Source organism: Dipodomys merriami, unplaced genomic scaffold (assembly GCF_024711535.1).
Source record: "Dipodomys merriami isolate MVZ:Mamm:240054 unplaced genomic scaffold, mDipMer1.0.p SCAF_26, whole genome shotgun sequence".
NCBI classification, from domain to species: Eukaryota; Metazoa; Chordata; class Mammalia; order Rodentia; family Heteromyidae; genus Dipodomys; species Dipodomys merriami.
In genome coordinates, this window is record NW_027204048.1 from 21,786,782 (window position 1) to 21,809,786 (window position 23,005).

At 52.9% G+C, this 23,005-nt stretch overlaps 1 protein-coding gene across 12 annotated transcripts in view; it reads right to left on the reverse strand.

Moving 5' to 3' along the window:
• The window catches only part of Tle1 (TLE family member 1, transcriptional corepressor), a 108,814-nt gene extending 86,197 nt beyond the window's left edge, over window positions 1–22,617 (reverse strand). For 9 of the 12 annotated variants that reach the window (XM_070035816.1, XM_070035815.1, XM_070035818.1 and 6 more), the window contains exons 1-4: window positions 22,500–22,617; window positions 22,229–22,329; window positions 19,810–19,873; window positions 19,652–19,696 (exon numbers count right to left, since the gene is read on the reverse strand). In XM_070035816.1, the coding sequence (XP_069891917.1) occupies window positions 19,652–19,696; window positions 19,810–19,873; window positions 22,229–22,329; window positions 22,500–22,523 (234 nt within the window). In that variant the 5' untranslated portion in view covers window positions 22,524–22,617. The remainder of the gene's footprint in view (window positions 1–19,651; window positions 19,697–19,809; window positions 19,874–22,228; window positions 22,330–22,499) is intronic. The other 3 variants (XM_070035817.1, XM_070035813.1, XM_070035808.1) reach the window with 1 other exon arrangement.
• Window positions 22,618–23,005: the final 388 nt, after the last annotated feature.

Genomic DNA, 23,005 nt, shown 5'->3' on the forward strand with positions numbered 1-23,005 from the left:
TATTCCATCTTGCCCTCTGTTTGGTGGTTCTAAATCTGAGCCCTGTCCAATGGGGCCTAGGCTTGCTGTAGCCTTCCCAGTGGGTAGTTCATACTCTAGAAACCGGAAGGGTTAAAAGAAAGGAAGTGGGGAGGGGGGGTCCCCACCGGTGCTGAAGGCTGCCCGCACAGAGACAGCCACCTTAACTGCTCCCATTCTCTGCCTCTGAAGGCAGGCGGCCGCAGCTCTCCTATCTTTTCAGGCACCCTCAGTAGAGCAACTCAAGTGCCCTTAATTGTTTATGTTCTTAATGCAGAACCTCTTGAATGCATTCATTTTTAATAGCAGGCTTAAGTGTGGGGCCCACGGAAGAATGACAAAGCAACTCCATTCACTGGTCCTGCTTCTTGCAAGGATGGTCTTTTGATTTATTTGCAAATGACAAGCCTTCTAGGCCCCACTTGAGGGCTGCTTTCATTTATTTTTTTTAATTTCCCAAAGAACTCAGTTGCATTTTCCAAGATGAAGCTGTCTGAGATGCGACGTGTTTGTGTAAATCCCCCGCCCCACCCCAGTTCGTTCTAATTAATGACTTAAATGTTTTGACCCGACTGTTGCCAAGCAGAGCATTTGGGCTTTTATTTGTCATTTTGGTAAAGATGCATCTTTGACAAAAGCTTCGCAGCTGTTTCAGTTCTTAACTAGCACATTTCCATTTTTCAGAAACCCTTGTCCCATGATTGGGGGGAGGGGGCAGCTTCTGGTCCCAGGATTGGGGGGGGGGGGAGAGGGGCAGCTTTTGGTGGCCTTAAAGGAAAAGGCTCTCTTGGGCGTCACAGAAGGCTTCAGAGACAAACTCCACAGGGTGAAGTCACCGCCTCGGGTTCTCCCTGGAAGCAGCCAGCCTCTCCTCGAACACACCCCAACGCAGGCCCTGCCTTCCACCCTCGCAAAGATCCTAGCCATCAGGGAGTTCGGGAGAAAGGAGTAACGTCGTATAATGGCAGTCCTGGTGGGAGGAAAAGCTGTCCACATCACAAGCATCTTACGAAGATTAAAACTGCAATTGTGAAACTGAGCTGAGCCTGTGTAAGGACAAAGACTGGAATATGCAGAAACCTGCTCCAGGCTGGAAAGAAAGCCAAACTTCTGACTTTCGCACAAAATTTTAACACTGCAATATCTAAAATATCCCTTTCCAACCACAGCTGCCACTGAGCAGGCCTACAGACCTCTGGGGGCTGGCAAACAGTTTCTACACCTTCCATCCCCACAATGCAAAAACCCAGAGACCCCAACTCTAAACTGCTCATCTACCCTTGGCCTTGGTGCTACCCATCACCGCACCCCATTTTACTTGTAGCTCATTAGAAAAGCAGTTTGATGTGAATGTGTCTGCAACATATCAACATCTACAGCCAATCCAGAAGATGGCAGACCAACTGACCATGCACCAGGGGTCCCCAGTTTTCTGAGACACACTTGAAAGGCCACCAGGAATGGCAGCAGCCACTCTCCTTCCTACAAGACCCAGCAGCCTGCACCAGCCAGTGCTGATGCCTACACCCCAGGTGCTCAGGAGGCCAAGACCGGAGGACCTAGGTTCAAAGCCAGTGGGAGCAGAAAAGTGCCTAAGACTCTATCTCCAATTAGCCACCAAAAAGCTGGAGGTGAGAGTGTGGGTCAAGTGGCAGAGTGCTGGTCTTGAGAAAAAGCTAAGGGATAGCCACGTGTGGGCCCTGAACTCATGGGAGGAAAGAGATAAAGGAGGAGGGAGGCAGGGTAAGAGGCAGAGGAGGAGAGACCAAGGCCAACAAGAACACTGTCGGAAGTGTCCAGCGCCAAGCCGCCCCAGAGCACAAACTCACGGTTACAGTTCTAGCTGAGAAGTACTAGACCCTACAGGCTCCATGCTGGTGGGTGGAAAGGATGGAAGGCAAGGCTGTCCCCGCGGGGGACAGAATTCTGTTCAATCCACAGCACGTGCCAGGAAGCCTGCGAAGAGACTGAGGAGCAAGCAAAACTAGTACCACAGTACCACCGTCTGCCTTGGAGAACACAGGGCTTTATCCAGCAGGACGTTTCTGTTTTTTTTAATCGGGGTGGAGGCAAAGAGGGGAGATCAGAGGTCGAGAGACACTGAGGCACAAAGGAAACTGCAAGCAGTCAACAGTCAAAAGCATTTTAGAACACGAGCAGGAACTCAGGGATGCTGGTAAAACTTACAAAGCACAGCCCTGGGGAAGCGTAAGGATCTGGAAGATGGTACACACAGGCTGAGAGGCGGCAGATCCCCAGCGTGCAGATTCGGGAGGTATTGGCTCAGCTATGCATGTAGAGACAGGAGTGGCGTGCTGTGTTAAATGCCAGTTCAATTACTTCTTTTTTTTTCTTTTTTTTCTTTTTTTTTTGGTAGGTCATGGGGCCTGAATTCTGGGCCTGGGCGCTGTCCCTCAGCTCTTCAGCTCAAGGCTAGTGCTCTACCACTGAGCCACTTCCAACTTTTTCTGCTTATGTGGTGCTGAGGAATGGAACCCAGGGCCTCAGGCATGCAAGGCAAGCGCTCTACCACTGAGCCACCTTCCCAGTCCTCCCCCCCCCCCCCGGCTCCACACCTCTTTTTAAGACTACTTCTTCACAGTTAAAAAGCAAATCTCCATCAGGGCAATAAATATAATACATTCTACAGGGAAGCCCAAAGCAAACGGAAAAATGTGTGTTGTACAGGCAAAGAAAAAATGTGTGTTGTACAAGAGACTATTCCTGCTCACAAGGACTAACCAAAAATATACACAATTAAAAGTACAATAAAGAAAAGCCCAAGATTTCATATGCTGAGTCACATCATCTTATTTCATAACCTGTATCTTAATACACTACAGAAACAATCAAGAAAAAGAGGAAGCACCTAAGAACAATTTATCCGTCAGGGACCCCCACAAGTTCCCACACAAGTTCATTTTCCAAGCGGACAAGTCCCTGTGTGTGCCCCTGTGTGTGCTTTTAGAAAACGTCGTAGATATCCCTTCCATTAATTATGTGGGTTCCAGGGCATGTCAGTTCTGGTTTCCCAGAGCACCAGAAACCAAATTTAACCCACATCTTCTGTTACACTGGCCTGCCCTTGTGTGGCTCCCGTGGGGCTGAGCTGGTTCAATAATGCTGCGCTCCTCCTGCAAGAACAAAACAGACTTCCTGCCATGTGGACTGTGAGACCCAGTAACCCGCCAGGGAACAGAGGTCAGTGTTGCACTCTGGGTTATTACGGAATCGCTGGAGATGATCTGTGGTGAGGATGAGAGGAAAATCGAAGGCGGTGAGAACGCAGCAAATGGCTTGACCTCAGACCAATTTTCATCTCCGTCTGTCTAACAGACACGTGGCTAAAAAGCCTCCCGGCCCTCCTCCTGGCTCCTTGGCTGTTTTCAACTCAAAGCACAAGCAAGCCAGGAACCAGCCAAACACTATTGATGAGGGAAAAGAACCTCTTCAACCTCAGGCCACGCTGCTCACCCAGGCTGCAGGTCACCCGCGGAAGTGTGGAAGGCACATTTGCAAGCAGTACGCAGACATTTCAACAAATACAGCGACCTCATCTGCGCTGCACATACATGCATGTTCACACCTGCACCCCCCCAAAAGACAGACGTCCACCCGATTTCTACCAGGTCTGATAACACACAGGCAAGGGAAAAGCAGTTCTGAAAACTGCTTTCTTTGGTTTTTGTTCTGGGGCCTGTGTGAAACGAAGAGCCGCGCACTGCCCTTCAGCTTCATCAGTCCAGGCTAGCACTCTACCACTTGCACCACACCTCCACATCCAGCTTTTTTGCTGGTTAACCGAGACTTTTAGGCTGGCAGCCCCGCCCCCCCCCCCCCCCCCACAAATAGCTAGGACTACAGTAGGATTACCAGTATTGGTCTTCTTTACATTTTCAATGTCCAATTAAAGCTACTTGATCATTATGATGGCATTTCAATCCTTAAATACAAAGTACCCTGGGGAGCCCAGGGCCCAATCATCACTGAAGCCAGGGGAGACGGTCAGGATCCCGCCCTTCGCAGCAGTCTTCCCAGCACTGGTGTGGCTGAGCTAACCTAAGGTAACCAGCGCTGTGCCGTATACAGGTTTAGGCCCTCTCAGTATATCAATGTCAAACAACATCGTGTCAAGCTAAGATTCAATTCAGGTAAGTACCACTGCCAAATTTTCTTGTTCCCAGACGGGCTTTAAGATTATTTTATTGCTTAAAATTTAATTTGTTCCAACTCGTGTTGCCATGACAACGTAGGCTAACCCGCAAATCATTTGGGTAATTGGATATCTTATCTTTCTATTGCTCTCAAATCGAATGATTCTGCTGGAATTGTAACAGCCAATCAAATTTACAGTCCTCCTGAGTAACAGACTTGGAAAAGTGGCCACATTCGCCTCCTTTTTACAGCCGTATTAGCTAGGATGCGACACACAAGAGAACCGGGTCTTCAAACTCCACTCCAAATTACCAGTGGTGTCACTACCAATGTTCTCCGGGCACAAAGTCTGCTCAGAAAGGCTTGCATTCTACTTATCCCATGCTAAGTGTGAGCAATCCCAATCAGCAATTGGACGGAAACTGAGTGATCCTTCAGAAGCCAATCAGAAAAAAGTTTAAAAACAACCTGGGGGGGGGGGGGGTTGGTCTGGAGCTGGAGCTGGTTACTCATGCCTGCAATCCGAGCTACTCAGGAAACCTGAAAATCATGGACCTGACAGAAAAGCCTGTGAGACTCTTACTTCCAACTAATCAGCCAAGCAAAATCTGGAAGTAGACCACACGTACTCCAGCAGCAGAGTGCCAGCCTTGAGTAGAAAAGGCCATGTGAACGCCCAAGGCCCTGAGTTCAAGCCCAAGTACCAGCACAAGGGGTAGGCCTCCTTCCGCTTCATTTACTCCACCAATATCACAGCGTCTAGCGTGGTCAACTGAAGTACAGGTTTCTCTCTGGATTCCGAAGTCGACAGCTCCCCGTGGCACTGCTGGTGCGGTTTTGGCCTGGATCAGCTAGGAAGCACAGAACTTGGAAACACTGCCGTGGATGGTTCCAGTTTTCACAGAGCTTTGCGAAGGCGCTGGCTCTGAGGGAGCTAGATCAGGGCCCAGCCTCCGCAGAGCCGGCCCGCTTACAAACAGAGAAGCCCGGGAAGCCAGGCCCAGCGGCAGCCAAAGGGCCAGTCAACAGCTCGCGTCTCCCCTGGACAGCAGAGCAGGGGCTTCTCAAAGGACAGAATCCTTGAGCTTTTTAGACACCCAGAAGCAGGCAGCTGAGCTGGTAAGCAGCTGCTAGCACAACCTGAGCCGTACTTGCCTTTGTCGCATATACCAGACACACAGCAGTTTCCCTAATGCTGGCAGCCTAAATTTCCAGACACAGCCATAACCCTAGCTCCGCAGGAGACTGACATGAGGCCAGGTACCATAATCCCAGCTACTCAGAAGGCTGAGCTCTGAGGATCACGGTCGAAGGCCAGCGAAGGGCAGAAAAAATTCTCCCAGACTCTTGCCTCCAATTAACCATCAAAACTCTGAAAGTGGAGCTGTGGATAGTGTGGTAGAGTGCCAGACTCAACCAAGAGCTGGAAGGAGAAACGAAGGACAAGAAGCGCGAGCACAATGCTCCCTCTCTCCTCGCACTGTAGACTTAGAGGGTGCCAGTGCGCATGGCCTTCTCCCTTGAGATGATCCTAAGCCACATGGCTGCCAGAACTGGGTAGAGAGAAAGGAAAGACCAGCCTGCTGAAAGAAGCCTGCTTACCTGTGGCTCTGCTTTGGCAGGCCCATCACATCTCACCCCTCATCCCTGCCTTTGATTAGTGAACAGCACCCGTCTGGTCCGCTCAGCACCCTGGCTACAGAGGGGAAGTGGCTGGAGGCCCTGACCACCAGGTAAGTAAGGGGCCCCACGTCCATTCCTGTCTCCTTTTTCCATGCCCCCTATGTGTCCTGTTCCACCAAACCCCTTCTTGGTGTAAAACTGCCTTCTTGTGAGACCCCCTGGAAATTCTTCTCAGATGCAGATCTCAAGTTCCCAAAGTGTGCGTGCAAAGCGGGGTGCTGAAGAAACTCCCCCTCCCCCCTCAGCCTGCGAGTGGGGAGGTCACTTGAGCTCCACCAGGAGGAGTTCAAGACCAACCCGGGCAACACAAGGATCTCAAAAAATCAGCTTCCAATACATCCCATCCCAAAGACTGCTCTTTCTTTCCCCCTGTGAGGAAGTATCAGAAATAGAGCGTCAGTGCTCCACACTGGGACAGGGGTCCATACAGTAGATGAACACCAAAACCACAGCTGAGGAAAGGTGTGCACAGACCTTACAGAGTAACTCAGACACTTTTCCTTGACCTCCTAGTACAGACATGAGGATGCCATGACGCTTCACATCAAAGAGGTGCCTTCAAAGCAAAGTCTGAAGCACACCTCTTCCCCTTAATTTTGCCAAAACTCACTGCAATAAAATGAACCCAATGCTTGTTGTCCATCCCTCCTCTTACAAAACTCACCATGCTTTCATTTTCCCTGATAGCTATCATCTTTAAAATTCTTGCCTAGCCAAGGACACATTTTGCTGGCTGACTAAGGCATTTTAATTCCTTTAGATGCTTTAGAGTCCAAAGCCAGAGCAATGGCTATTAATTTATACTTTTCTTTTTGAGCCTACAGACAAATATTTATGATCTTAGAAGGAAACAAATAGAAGACTTACAAAAACCAGGAGCTGGTGGCTCACACCTGTAATACTAGCCACTCAGGAGGCTGAGATCTAAGGATTGCAGTTCAAAGCCAGCCCTGGCAGGAAAAGTCTATGGGACTCTTACCTCCAAATAACCAGTAAAAAAGCCAGAAGTGGAGCTGTGTGGCTCAAGTCTAGAGTGCCAACCTTGGCAAAAAAAAAAAAAAAAAAAAAAAAAAGTGCTCAGGCCCTAAGTTCAAGCCCCAGTGTTGGCATACGTGTGCACAGAGTTCACAACTGCACTAAAGGTGCACAGAAAAGGAGGAGGGCTTGGAGAGCGGGCAATGTGTAAATGGAGTCAGAGTGCAGGCCCAACAGCAGGGGCGGGTGGAGACCTAAAGGGACTGCGAACAGATTTAGGTAACAGAGTAGGTAACCGCTAGGGACCGGATACCAGAACAGTCTACCATCCAGATCCTCCCTCCGCCTCATTCCCTAACCCTGTTTCCTAAGAGAACAAGAAAATCTCCACCCAAACTACACACCATCGGGGCCAGGAAAACTCACATTATCCCGCTGCAAAGTTTATGCGACAATGTTGAACAAATAACTGCCACAAGGCTGAAGCAGACAGACAGCTCTCTGAGCTGGGTGTGGTGGTGCACACCTGTAATCTCCGCACTTGGGAGGGTTGAGGTGAGAGGATCTTGAATTTAAAGCCAGCTTGGACTACACGAGCAAGAACCGTCTCAACAAGATGGGACAAAGCTCCACAACTACGTGAGCGAGCGGGCGGAGCAGCACCTGTGGCTGCGCTGTGCAAACCCGCCCGCCCTCCTCCTCCTCCACCCAGACCAAGACAGAGTGGCGCTCAGACCCCTCTCCGGAGCCGGAAAGCCCTTCTTATTTTCACTCGCGAATCCAGAAGCCTTTCAAATGGCACAAATACAGGCAGCTGCATTTTGTTCTCGAAATCAATTTTCTCCCTAGACATCAACTAGATGTTCCCGCACAGAGAAAGAACAGCCCTTCCCTTCTAATTCAAAAATCCATACTGCCACTGCCCTTGCAAACTGCTAAACAAGCACTATCGGCAAGTCACTTGTGTTCTGTAATGTATTTACCACAACCCCCACAGCCGCCTCCTGATGCGCTCTTCCGCCCCGCGTGAACGCGTCATGCGCTGGCTGGTCACCCCAGGGCCCGGGTCCCGCTGCTGCCTGGCCAAGGCTTCAAGAGCCCAGGGCTGGGGGGGGGGGGGGGCGGGGGGGAGCCAAGGCCGGAGCCCTGCCCTGCTTGTCCCTGCTGACACCGCTCCCCCAGAACCACCCACTACTGAAACCCTCTCCCCACCCCAACCTGGACAGGCTCAGAACGAAGGCTCCTCTAGCAGCAACAGTATGTCCCGTTTCCTGCCTACCGACTCTCAAGCTGTTTCCCTAGCAAACACGCTGGTCCCACCTTCAAGGTGCCATTCATTAAAGTCTCCTTAAAGGGCCGAGGTGGAGGGGCGGGGAAGAAGGAGGGGAGGCCCGTACAGGTGGGACCTGTCTAGTTTCTGTGTGAGCGCAAATCTAAGCCTTCAGGTGACAGCTGGAAAGAAGGCACAACACCAGGACATGGACCAGGATGCAGTGCACTTATGCAGTCATTTGCTGAGCTGAAACCCTTTGTACAACTAAGTCAAGATAGCAAAACTGAGGCGGAATTCACAGCACCCCACAGAGTGGTCCACCACCTGATACACCAGGTCAGAAACGCAAAACGAGGGCCAGCAAGGGATACTGTGAAGACCTGTTACGTGAGAAATCCCAAAACAGACATGGAGACCCCGCCTTCCCATCAGGAGGGAGGGGCACAGGTGCAGGAGGGGGGAGGGGGAGGGGCACAGTGGGAGGGGGAGGGTCACGGGCTGTAGGAGGCACAGGTGGGGAGGAGGGGGAGGGGCACAGGTGCGGGGGGAGGGGCACAGGTGCGGGGGGAGGGGCACAGGCTGTAGGAGGCACAGGTGGGGGGAGGGGGAGGGTCACGGGCTGTAGGAGGCACAGGTGGGGGGAGGGGGAGGGGCACAGGTGGGGGAGGGGGAGGGGCACAGGTGGGGGAGGGGGAGGGGCACAGGCTGTAGGAGGCACAGGTGGGGGGAGGGGGAGGGGGAGGGGCACAGGTGGGGGGAGGGGGAGGGGCACAGGTGGGGGAGGGGGAGGGGCACAGGCTGTAGGAGGCACAGGTGGGGGGAGGGGGAGGGGGAGGGGCACAGGTGGGGGGAGGGGGAGGGGCACAGGTGGGGGAGGGGGAGGGGCACAGGTGGGGGAGGGGGAGGGGCACAGGTGGGGGAGGGGGAGGGGCACAGGCTGTAGGAGGCACAGGTGGGGGGAGGGGGCGGAGCCAGGGCTGTTAAGAGGCACGGGAGCCTCTCCTGATAGGAGCTGGCCAGGCCGGGCTCCAGCCACCATGCAGGGGGTGTGAGGTGGGTACAGATGGAAGTCTTCGGTGGACTTCCCTCTCCATTTCTGTGTCTTTGACATTTTCCTGATGAGCTGTTGGGGATGGTGGGAGGAGGACATGAAGATTTACAAGTAATCAATGCTTATGATCACTATTAGTAAGAGAAAGCGTGACTACGTCCAGGTTGCTTCCGCAAGAGTGTACCCAGTCTCTGGACAGCTGTGGTCATCTAAGCGACCAGCGATGCTCCATTCCCACCACGGCAGCGTGTGCTGTGCTGGGTTCACAGCAGCGCCCAGGCCTCCGAAGCATGCTGCTTCTGTTCTCTATGAGTATAAACCCAAATATATCACCTTAATTATGCTCCTCATTAACAAGCCTCAGTGGGTAGTCTAGTTGTAAATCATTTGTTCCAAAAGAAACAACAGAGTAAGTGGGTGGGCAAGACTATTGGAACTGGCTAAACAGCTTTCATTTTTAATGTTAGCATAAGGACCTGCAGTGTATGAGAACTCGTTTCAAGTTTTTAATCTAAGCTCCATGGACTGGCTGAAGAATCCTGAGATGTACACCAATTACCTACATCAGTGGGCAGGGCTACCTTGTGTGTTTGTATATAAAAAAATGTACACAGTTGGGTCAGTGTGGTAGGGCATGCCTGTAATTCCAGCTTCTCTGAAGGCAGAGATCAGAAGGACTGCAGTTTGGGGCCACCCAGGACAGAAAGTTCACAAGACTTCCACTCAACAAACAAGCTGGCCTAGCGGCTCACACCTGCAATCCCAGGTATTGCAAGAAGTGAAAGAGGTGACGTGAGCTGGCCCCACGCCAGAAGCAGGAGACCCCATCCAGATAAAAACTAAAAGAAGAAAAAAGAGAAGACTGACATGGCTCAGTGGTAAGCAGAGCACCTGCCTAGCCAACGGGAAGCCCAAGTACCATCAAATACACACACACACACACACACACACACACACACGCACACACTTTTAATACAAAAGTTTTCACATGTGAGAGACCCAGAATAGTTGCAATAGTAGCTACACTCACATAATACATACACACTCACACACAAAAAATATAGATACATCTGTAATGTGTGTTGTTCACATACAAGTAATTCACCTCTACTTACATACAGCTCACTGGAAAGGTAGACCAGACACACAGTTCATACTCAAGCTTCCAAAAGAAGCAATGTAGTGACAGTTTTAAAAAAAAAAAAAAAAAAAGGAAGGGAGGAGAGGGGATGGGAAGGGAGGGGGAGGGGAGGGGAAAAGGAGGGGAGGGGAGGGGAGGGGAGGGGAGGGAAGGGAAGGCCAGGCCTGAAGAAACCTTCTAACAATGACAGCAAACATGCAGTACCAGGCACTACCAGCCACTCTCAGAGCCTTGCAGCAGCAGGCAGTGTGTCTAAACTGGTCCCTGAGGGACTCTGAGGAGACACAAAGTGTGACAGAAAGGCTTGGACTTTTACAGTGGAACTTGAAAACACGCAATGTACTTCCAGCCTGAAGACCCCATCTGGCAGGATTGCAGGGCAGAGAAATGGGCAGTGCCAAGTAAGAGTGGAGGAGAAATAACTCAGGGTCAGACAGAGAGGGGGAGAGAGCAGATGCCACAGCCCCAAGCCCCTGAGTGTGTCCTGCGCGCACAATCTTACAAGCAGGCAGGAGGGCGGCAATGCCTGCAGGGAGCCTCCCCCGAGAGGTACGACCAGGGGAGACACGGAAGCCAAGGACGCCACCGAGCACCTGGCCAATGGTAGCCACAGCCCGCTACCATACCAAGGAAAAGTAGGCAAGCAGGCGCCTTGGTGATTTGCGCTCAGACTCCTGGCAGGACGGATAGTGGGAGGGCCTGCTCTGGACCCGTCTAATACCACATGTATCCCAGCAACTTAACCGGGGACGAGCAGTTCTCACAGACTCATCCGCCTCACCAATGGATAATGAGTGCTTGGTTGGTACCTCCCGCACACCAAGGAAAGATGTGAGGGATGCTCAGCAGGCTGGACACCCACAGTCTCCTTCCCTGCACCCCTCCCCGCCATGCCCCACAGAGAATAGCTTTTCTACCTGCAAATGAAAGTCTACTGAATTCAGTGGACCAAAATGAACCTGTACCCATCTGCGTTCTGCTACAGTGTTGTGTGGTAAGAAAGGTGACACCTCAGTATACATCTCTATGTAGGTATGTATGAATGTGTGCGCACACATATAATACTGCAAAAATACCAAGCACATTGTGCTTCCACCTGCTGTGAGAGCGCTAAGGGGAGGGAGTGCTCACACCTGTGATTTCACACTGCATTAAGGGGGTGCTCACACCTGTAACGTCACACTGCTCTAAGGGGAGTGTGCTCACACCTGTAACGTCACACTGCTCTAAGGGGAGTGCTCACACCTGTAACGTCACACTGCTCTAAGGGGAGTGCTCACACCTGTGATTTCACACTGCATTAAGGGGGTGCTCACACCTGTAACGTCACACTGCTCTAAGGGGAGTGCTCACACCTGTAACGTCACACTGCTCTAAGGGGAGTGCTCACACCTGTAACGTCACACTGCTCTAAGGGGAGTGCTCACACCTGTAATGTCACACTGCACTAAGGGGGTGCTCACACCTGTAATGTCACACTGCTCTAAGGGGAGTGCTCACACCTGTAATGTCACGCTGCTCTAGGGGGAGTGCTCACACCTGTAATGTCACACTGCACTAAGGGGGTGCTCACACCTGTAACGTCACACTGCTCTAAGGGGAGTGCTCACACCTGTAACGTCACACTGCTCTAAGGGGAGTGCTCACACCTGTGATTTCACACTGCATTAAGGGGGTGCTCACACCTGTAACGTCACACTGCTCTAAGGGGAGTGCTCACACCTGTAACGTCACACTGCTCTAAGGGGAGTGCTCACACCTGTAACGTCACACTGCTCTAAGGGGAGTGCTCACACCTGTAATGTCACACTGCACTAAGGGAGTGCTCACACCTGTAACGTCACACTGCTCTAAGGGGAGTGCTCACACCTGTAATGTCACACTGCTCTAGGGGGAGTGCTCACACCTGTAATGTCACACTGCTCTAAGGGGAGTGCTCACACCTGTAATGTCAGTGCTTCCAAAGCAGGTCTAAAGAAAGAAACTCAATTTTTTTCAATTAATCAATGAAAAACACAGAGGATTTGATAAAATGATAGAGTAACACTGCCAAACACACCTGGTGACTGCACTGTCTACACACTGCACAACTCTGAAAATGTGACTTTAGCAATCTTTTTTTTCTTAAGCCAAATGAATATAGCAATCTCCTAGTTTATGTTGAAGAGCTGTTTTTTGTTTCTCTGGTACACATCAAACCATGTTTTGGAAAATATAGAAAATTTCTACCTCTCATCACCATATCTACCTACATATATGCATGCATGCGTGTCTCTGTCCCTGTCTGTCTCTCTATCTCTTCTCTCACTGGCTCAGGGCATGGCTCAAGGGGCAGAGTAACTGCCTGGTCAGCGTGAGATCTTGAATTCAAACTCAGGACTGGAGGGGAAGAAAGGCATCAGGTGACAGGAGGTAGAATGCCGGCCTGGCCGATGCCATGCCCCCAGCACTATGACACATCAACTACATATGATACTCACAGCACCATCCTGTGCTTCACTTGCTACTGCAGAATTCTCCAAAACTCTAGGTGAGGGATAGTTTGAAGATGCAAAGGCCCTTACCTTATGAAAAGCAGCTAACTAAATAAAATGTAATGAAGAAGCACTATAGCTAGGTGCTGGTGGCTCAAGACTGTAATCCTAGCTACTCAAGAGTGAGATCTGAGAATCGCAGTTCAAAGCCAGCCCAAGCAGGAGTCTCCATAAACTACTCAAAATAAACTGGCAACAGTGCTGTAGCACAAGTGGTAGAGCACTAAGCCTTGAGCAAAAAGAATCTCAGGGACAATGCACAGGCCCTGAGTTCAAGCCCCAGGAATGGCCCATACACACATATACACAGCACTACAGCCAGCCATGGTAGTACACACCTTGCATCCTAGAATCTGGGAGGCTGAGGCCAGAGGAAACATGGTGAGATCTTACCTAAAAGAGAAAAAGGCGGTGGGGCACGGGGGGGGGGGGGTAATTTTAATTATCCTACATTAATGATTTTAGCTGTGAAAAATCCATGTGTGGGACAACGGAAGGCACTGTGGTTAGTGAAAGTAGGGAAAGAGTCTGATAACGTCTAGTGGCACCAACAAACTGTTTCCTCCTACTTAATCCATTTCTGAAAACCCCTAAATATTCGATAATCAAAGAGCAAAGACTCAGATCACAAATGTAAACTGGTTCTGTGAACCAGTAACTAGATTCATCTTTAGTTTTCAACTACCACTCTAAATGATTTAAACATTCATGGAAAGAAACAAATGTTCTGTTTCCTGACAAAACAGTGGGAAAACATCCTCAGCCTTGAACTTTTAAAAAAGCTCAAGGGCAGCACCCAGGAGCCTAGCACAGCACAAAAAAATATTAACAAGTGATTAATAATTGTGGCTGGGCACAGCAGCCCACACCCACAATCCCGGCTACTTGGGGGGCACCAATGTGGAGGATCTGGGGACGCACCCCACAGCTATGGTGGTCTGCCACACTAGTTACTGAAACAGGAGGACTGAGTCCACGGCAGCCAGTAATCCATCAGACCCCATTCCAAAAAGAGCCAAAGCAAAGTGGGCTGGGCTGGAGGTGTGGCTTAGAGGCAGGGCACCTGCCGCCCAAGCTTGAGGCCGCGCGTCTCAGTATCAATACCACCAAAAAGAAAAAGAGAAAATCACGGACACAGTGTCTAAGCTCTCCGAGGCCTCCTCCTCCTGACCCCAAGGCTGCCCTGGACGGGAACCCACAGCGGCTGAGCGCGCTGGCTGGAGACCAGGCCCGTTACGTGGTGGGAAAGCAGCTCTGCTTGCTGGTTTAAAAAACAAAACAACCCTGCAGGCCAACCTTGTACCTCAGAGTCTGGGCTTTAAATACACCAGGGTCTTAACCTCTCTGAATTTACGGCTGCAAAGGACAAGCCTGTCCAGTGAAAACAAGCTGGGGGCCACTCCAATCTTGCTGTCAGCACCCTCCATTATTACAGGATCAACGCTGGCCAATACTCCAGCTCGTTTTATGGTCCGAGATTTTTGACTTAGGGGAAAAAGAAAAAAATACAAGCCTAGAGATGTGAGCGAGTGGTAGATCAAATGCCTGGCAGATGTGTGGTGATCTGAACTCTCCACCCTGCCTCACCCTAGAAGCTCCAGCAGAGAAACCCGGAGACAAAACACACTAAAAACAAAAATAACCAAACAAAAAAAGGCAGAGTTAAACACACAGATAAGAAGTAATGTCACATCTTAGGAATTAACTCTCATCGTAATCCCTAACACAGTTCCACTTAAATACTTCACACACACACCAACTCTACACACTACAGAATAACTTATTTTCCAAAGAGAAAACTTTAAACACAGATCAAAATTATGGACCAGGCATCAGACGCTGACCACAGCCAGGGTAGACTAAGACTCCCGTCAAGTACACGGCAGGTTGCCGATGGAAATCGTGAAGAGACAGCACTACTGAAAAAACAGGTGCCACAGATGATGAGGATCACTGAAAATTGGCTTTGTATTTTTTTTTCCAGTCCTGGGGCCTAAACTCTGGGCCTGGGCGCTGTCCCTCAGCTCTTCGGCTCAAGGCTAGTGCTCTATCACTTGAGCCACAAGTGCCACTTCCAGCTTTTTCTGCTTATGTGGTGCTGAGGAATAGAACCCAGGGCCTCATGCATGTAAGGCAAGCACTCTACCACTGAGCCACCTTCCCAGCCCGTCCCTGAGCTTCTGCTCAAGGTTAGCACTCTACCACTTGAGCCGTAGCCCCATTCCCAGCATTTTCTGTTTATGTGGTACTGAGGAACCGAACCCAGGGCTTCATGCATGGTAGGTGAGTACTCTACCACTAAACCACATTCCCAGCCCATTTTTTAATTTTTTTTCTGGTGGTACTAATTTTAAATCGGGGTTTGCACACACCTCCAGTCCTTTCTGCCCTGGCTATCTTTGAGATAAGAGTCTCATTTTGGCTAGGGCAGGCCTGGACTGAGATCTTATGTTTCCCAACATAGCTGAAATAGCTCAAAGGGAAGAGCAGCATGCTCCATGTGTGGTGGCACCTTTGAACGTTTATCCAGGCTTTTCTAGAACCACATCCTCATGTCTCAGCCTTCTCACACAGCCGAGACACCGGGCAAGTACTCCTGCATCTGTGACTAAGCTGGAACCGTGCTGCCAGGGCTGGCTTTACCAGCAATCCTCCGACTCCTGAGCAGCTGGGTTGCAGGCAGCAGCCATCACTACCCAGGTCCAATTGTGGTTTGGCTTTTTGAGAGGTGGTTCTATTGTCCAGGCTGATTTCATTATCTGCCATCCTCCTGTGTGGTTGGGATTAGAGGCGTGCGCCCTACCCCTAGCTGATAGCCTGGTCTGCTCTACATGCAGAAAATATACACAAGGGGGGTACATGCGACCTGGGTATGCATGCTTGCAGTACATGCTGTTCGCAGGAATCGCAAAGGAAATACAAAAGCCACAGAAAAGCAACTGCCCTCCAACGGAGGCTGGGCCCTGGAACAAGCAGATGGTTAGCTCTTCATGGGCCCGGGCTCCAGGGGCCTGAGGCATTTCCACATCTCCCTGGCTTAGAGTAGCCGGGTTTACCAGCTACTCAGATAGAGATGGAGAGGAAGGATCTACCTTGCACTACTGTGGCAATGCTGCACGCAGCTGCCTTTTCAGTAACTAGCCCCAGCCCAGCAGAGGAAGCACAGGGGAAGGTCTTATCAGGTGTTGACACAACAGAACTGGGACCACAGGCCCCATGCTAACTCTAACATGGGAAACCACAGCCACGCCATTCTTCATTCGGACACACTTCTACTTTAAAACTTCCAGACGGAAGAGCCGGTGGTGCGATCTGACACTGCACTCTTCACACTCTCTCCTTCTGACAAGCCCACTGAAGGTGGGAAGGGAGAGACAAATCTTAAGAGCATGAAAGAGCGCTCAGAGGATCACCTCCCCATCGCTGCCATTTTTTTTCAATAACAAAGATGTTGTCAGAAATGACAATTTTTTGTGTCCCCTGATGATGGCTGGCTAGCATTTGGTTATGAGCCGTAAAGCAGGAATAATTTCAGCCTGTCAGGAGTCTCACTAATGCCCAGTTTCCCCCTAGAGAACATTCCTGTCAGGTCTAATAAGAGCTCCAAAGGCCCTCTCTACAATATAATGAGCACTTAGGCCATGCTGGTGATCAGGCAGCAAAAAGCATCCATTTGAGCCTGGCTACCCCCTGGGGGCCAGACGTCACCAGTTTTAATAAGAATTATGATTACCAGCAGCACCAAATGCCTCCTCAGAACTTATTATTAATGGGTGACATTCAGAAGGATGTTTTTCAAATGGAAGACCACTTTAAATGGAATTACAGCACGCCTTTGCACACCACTCTACTGAAGGGTCTGTCAGCACTGACAGTATAAACTGAATTTCAGGGGCTTCATACCCTCCCATGAACATGGGGTCTCTCAGCTTTTCACGTTTTTCAAATTACTAGGCCAATTATACACAGCATATTATTAGCACAGAGGCTCACAGACAGACAGTATATAACCAACAAATGCCCAACACAGTACAGGAACTCATTAGGAAACTATTTTCACTCCACGGGGCTTCTGACCCTCCCTGCCCCTTCTCCCTTCTTCCTACATGATAAAGAAAAGGTCTGCCCACCATGTGCCCTACAGGAACCCAGAAGAATTACACACCTCTTTTATCTCGCCCCTCCCCTATAAAGCCAGCACCAGTACACAACAGCATAAAGGGGTGTTCCCTGAAAAAGACTCAATGAGGTTATTAAATCCTTGGAGTTTATGGGCTTACGAAAAAACTCAGTCTCCTTTTACTCTTTCTAAATACTTACTATTTAAGAGAAAAAAAAGGCCCTTCAAGGTAAGATTAAAAAAGAAAAACCCACCAGCACCACCATCACTACCACCACCACCACCATCACCACCACCATCACCACCACCACCACCACCACCACCACCACCACCACCACCACCACCATCATCATCACCACCACCACCACCACCACCACCACCACCACCACCACCACATCACCACACCACCACCACACCACCACCATCACCACCACCACCATCACCACCACCACCACCACACCACCACCACCATCACCACCATCATCACCACCACCACCATCACCACCATCATCACCACCACCACCATCACCACCACCACACCACCACCACCATCACCATCATCACCACCACCATCACCACCATCATCACCACCACCACCATCACCACCACTACCACCACCATCACTACCACCACCATCACTACCACCACCATCACCACCATCACCATCACCACCACCACCACCACCATCACCACCATCATCACCATCACCATCACCACCACCATCATCACCACCATCACCATCACCACCACACCACCACCATCACCACCATCACTATCACCACCACACCACACCATCACCACCATCACCACCACCATCACCACCACCATCATCACCACCACACCACACCACTGCCACCATCACCACCACCATCACCACCACCATCATCACCACCACCATCACCACCACCATCACCACCACCATCACCACCATATCACACCACTGCCACCATCACCACCACCACCACCACCATCACCATCACCATCACCACCACCATCATCACCACCACACCACACCACTGCCACCATCACCACCACCATCACCACCATCATCACCACCACCGCCATCACCACCACCACAATCACCACCGCCGCCGCCATCACCATCACCACCACCATCCATCATCGCCATCACCACCACCACCACCACCACCACCATCATCATCATCACCATCACCACCACCACCACCACCACCACCACCACCACCTCGTGGGGTGGGGGAGGGGAATCAATCTTCTCAGCCAAACCTACTTGCATAATTAATTTAAATGACCACAGTTAGCCATAGATCTGCTGACCCATTTACTCAACAAATTATAACTGCTCGCCCCCCCCCAGTAAGGTAGAAACCACTGAAACAAAACAACCTCAATTTAAAGATGCTACCAACAGCAAATCAGAGTAAAATCAGCACTTTTTTAAAAGGCCTAATTACATTACCAGTGAAAGGCCCTGATCTTAGCTCTTTCTCCAAACACCTATCTGAGAACTGATCTCATGTACACGATAACATTATGAAACCTATGATGAATTAAAAATCAAAGAGTGCAGAGTTACAAAAGCAGAATTCAACTCTGAAACACACTTGCTTAATGAAAGTCTTTGAATATAAGGAAGATCTGAAGGCTGAACTAATCAATTTCTCCACCGTGCCCCGGCCGTCAGCAATGCTCTTTAATTTAATGAAACAAGGGTTTGAGATGAAATAGCACATATACATCAAGTAAGAATTGTATTGTTGCACTTTGAAATGTGTCCAACTGTGCAACTTCATCTGATGATAATTTTTTAAGAGGCAATCGATTTCTAAAAGACTTATTGTACCAGCGTCTTGATGAAAAAGTGAATGTCAGCATATCTCCAGAATACTCACACCCTGCCATTAATGCTTTCTTTGGCAGACAATGACTACTCAATCGAGGGTCCTCTGGGCTGAGCAATCATTTAGCTTTTCTTCTCTTATGAGGTCCTCAGTGCCTTGTTCCAGCTCAATACTCTTTTTATACACCATTATAGTGGCCATAAGTGTGAATTTTATGGGAACTTGCAAACTCATAGTCATAGCTCCAGCTTTCCAGCCACTAATCTTCTCGTGCTTTTAAAACCACTAGGACTGAAGCAACTCCCAACATATGCTGAGGCTGGAAAGAAGGCTTTTTTCCTGCACCTCCAAACCCGCATCAAACAAGCATTTTTTCCAAAGGATGTGTGCTAATAAGCCAGTAATCCTGAGTGTCTCTTCACGCAGCCCCAAAGCACAGTCTACAAAGAATATTCCACACTTAGTCATATGCCTTGTTTAATCTGATTAGAGAAACTCCTAACTGCTGTTCTTCTTGCCCACCACCCCCGACCCCACTTCCTTCCACAAACTGCACAAAAATATCACTTAACTCTGTAAGAGAGCCCAGATCTTTGAATAAGGTAAATAAATCTATCCAGGTGGGAAAGTAAACCTCTGAGGCTCTGATAATTACCTGCCTATGAACAGGCAGGTTTGCATTTTCAAAGCACCTCTTACCTAGTCACTTAAGCGCCACGTTAACTGTCAAGAAGCAATCTTTACTACAGAATAACCTACCACCAACTCCCAGGGAGGCAGGAAAATAGCAGACAAGCCCACGGCTACTGAGGACAAAGTCAGAACTGTAGCATCATATGAACTAGCTTCTCACTGCAGCTTGAGATTTAACTAAAGCTTACCTGTTTGTGCATTTCAATGTTTAATCCGTATGACATTTCATAATACTGCAAAGAGAAAAAAAGAACTAAGCATTTCATCAACTCTCATGTCTCTGCTCAGAGCACATATTTGCTAACATCTTATGGAAAGGAAACAAAGTTCGATCTGGGATGCTCACCATCACGTAGTGCCTCTGCATTTCCGTCTTTTCACTGGCCAGTTTTTCACATTCCAATTTAAGGCTAAAAAAGAAACAAAGCAGGCAACTTAGGGTACACATTTGTGGTCACTTGTTTTAACATCTGCCTCACATATTTGCACTTCAAGTAAAAACAAAGACCAATTTGGAAAAGCCATGAACTACCTAGGTAAACGCCCAGAAGCTTTGTTCTGGTGTTTAATAGAGGAGGAAAAAGTAAAAATAAAAATAAAGCACACAGTGCAGCGTCTCCTTCCCCTCAGCGACAGCTCCTGTCCACCGTGGTGCACACCTGGTAAGACTGGAAGAATTAAAACAACTAAAACAAAACCATCCTTCAAGACAGATTGCTCCTCAGGTTTGTCTGCCCCCTATTTCCTGGCATCAGCATCAGATTCTCTGGACTGCACCAGAATCTGGTCTTTCTATGGTCTTTCATTTCCAGGATAGGTTGGACCATATGTGCCAACTTTAGCCGTCTGGCTTTGAAAATGTGACCCATAAAGTGACTTCAGCGCTGGCTGGTCCCTTTCAAAGGCCTTTGGTTTCTAAATCCCTGCCAAAATACGTCAAGGAGCTGCTGCGATGAAGTGGGCTGAAGTTCTCCGGCTCGGTGAATGTGGCGTGTGCCGGCGTGCCTCGAGCTACACGCAGACAAAGGGTCCAACGACCAAGCCGGGACAGGGAGACCCGTCAGGAGGTGCGGGCTGGGCGGGCTGGGCGGGGAGCGGGCTGGCGGGAGGCCCTGGCTAGCCCTGATGGGGCACCGGGACAGCTCCCACTTGAGGGCCTTCCGAGGTGGGGTGCTCACAGCTGAGACCACACACACACACACACACACACACACGCACGCACGCACACACACACACACACACACACACACACACACACGCACACGGGCTGGGTCCCCAAGCGCGCCCTGCGCAGCACCCGGCCCCGTCCATCCCCTCCGGGCCGGGGGCTGGGATGGACTTTGTCTCGGACAACCCCGGCTTCTTCGCCGGCAAACAGCGGGTTTCAACACGGCTTTGGTTCCCGAACCCCCGCTCGGTGCCTGGCATCGACCGGGCTCGGCCTGCTTCCGGGCCCGCAGAGATGCCCGCTATGCGGGGCCGGGCGGCTCCCGAGCGCGGCCCCGGCGGCGGCCGGAGGGGAGACAATGGAGGCGCCGAGGGGCTCGGGGAGCGCGGGCCGCGGCTCCGCACGCCACCGCCTGGACGCGCGGGCCAAGTGCAGCGCCGGGGCCGGGGCCGGGCCGGGATGTCCGGGCCGGGGGGGCCGGGCCGGGGTGTCCGGGGCCGGGGTGTCCGGGGTTCGGGATGTCGGGGTGTCCGGGGTTCGGGATGTCGGGGTGTCTAGGTCGGGGTTCGGAGGGTCGGGGTCGGGGTGTTGGGGTGCCTGGCTCGGGGTGCTGGTGTCGGGGTGTGGGTGTCGGGCTGGGGGTGCGGGTTGTCGGGGTGCGGGTGTCGGGCTCGGGGTGTGGGTATCGGGGTGTGGGTACCGTGCTCGGGGTGTCGCGGTGCCGGAGTGTCAGGGTGCCGAGCTCAGGGTGCGGGGTGCCGGGGTGCGGATGTAGGGGTGCCCGGCTCTGGGTGTCGGGGTATCGGGGTGTCAGGGTGCTGGGCTCAGGATGTCTGGGTGCGGGTGTCGGGGTGCGGGCGTCGGGGTGCGGGCGTCGGGGTGCGGGCGTCGGGGTGCGGGTGTCGGGGTGCGGGTGTCGGGCTCGGGGTGCGGGTGTCGGGCTCGGGGTGCGGGTGTCGGGGTGCGGGTGTCGGGGTGCCGGGCTGGGGGTGCGGGTGTCGGGGTGCGGGTGTCTGGGTGTCGGGCTCGGGGTGCGGGTGTCGGGGTGCGGGTGTCGGGGTGTGGGTGTCGGGGTGCCGGGCTCGGGGTGCGGGCGTCGGGGTGCGGGCGTCGGGGTGCGGGTGTCGGGGTGCGGGTGTCGGGCTCGGGGTGCGGGTGTCGGGCTCGGGGTGCGGGTGTCGGGGTGCGGGTGTCGGGGTGCCGGGCTGGGGGTGCGGGTGTCGGGGTGCGGGTGTCTGGGTGTCGGGCTCGGGGTGCGGGTGTCGGGGTGCGGGTGTCGGGGTGTGGGTGTCGGGGTGCCGGGCTCGGGGTGCGGGTGTCGGGGTGCGGGTGTCGGGGTGCCGGGCTCGGGGTGCGGGTGTCGGGGTGCGGGTGTCTGGGTGTCGGGCTCGGGGTGCGGGTGTCGGGGTGCGGGTGTCGGGGTGTGGGTGTCGGGGTGCCGGGCTCGGGGTGCGGGTGTCGGGGTGCGGGTGTCGGGGTGCCGGGCTCGGGGTGCGGGTGTCGGGGTGCGGGTGTCGGGGTGCCGGGCTGGGGGTGCGGGTGTCTGGGTGCCGGGCTCGGGGTGCGGGTGTCGGGGTGCCGGGCCCCGCGCACGCACCTGTGGTACTGCGCCTGCAGGAACTGGAACTCCTCCTTGATGCGGTCCAGCGACTCCGGGATGGTGAACTTGAACGGCTGCCCCGCGGCCTGGTGCGGCGTCTGCGGGCGGGGGACACGCGGGGCGCGACGTCACGGGGGGACCGGGGCGGCGGGACAAAGCGGGGCCGCTCGGCTCGGGCTGCGGGCCCGCGGCCGCCCCGTCCGGCCGCCCCGCAGGAAGGGCCCGGCCCGGTGACCCCGCCCGGTGACCCCCGCCCGCCGCCGCTTACCGGGTGCCGGCTCTGCGGGAACATCGCTCCGGCGGCCGCCGCGGCCCGGCCCCCGCCCCACTCCACGCTGCGCTCAATCTCCAACTTCGCCCCCGCCGAGGGGGCGGCGGCGGCGGCGGCGGCGGGCGGCGCGGGGCGGCCGGGGGCGCGCGCTCCGGCTCCCGCCCTCAGGCCCGCATCGCGGGGCGCGCGGGGCCCCGCCGCCTCAGCCTACGTGTGCGGGGCCGGCCGGGCCTCGCGGGGCGCGGCGTCCCGGGCGCCCGGGGCTCCCGCTTCCGCCCCGCGACGGCGGCGTCGGGGCCGCGGGGGCGCCGGGTCCGAGTCGGGATCAGAAGCCCCGCGCCCGGCGCAGCCGAGCCCGGCCCGGCGCGGAGAGCGGGCGGGCGCCGCGCGGGGGGCGCCGCCTCCGGGACGCCGCGGGCTACTCCCCGCCGCGCGGCCCCGCGGGAGCCGGCCGCCGGCGCCCGGCCCCGGGGCGCATCGGGCCCTGGCCCCGCGCGGCGCCC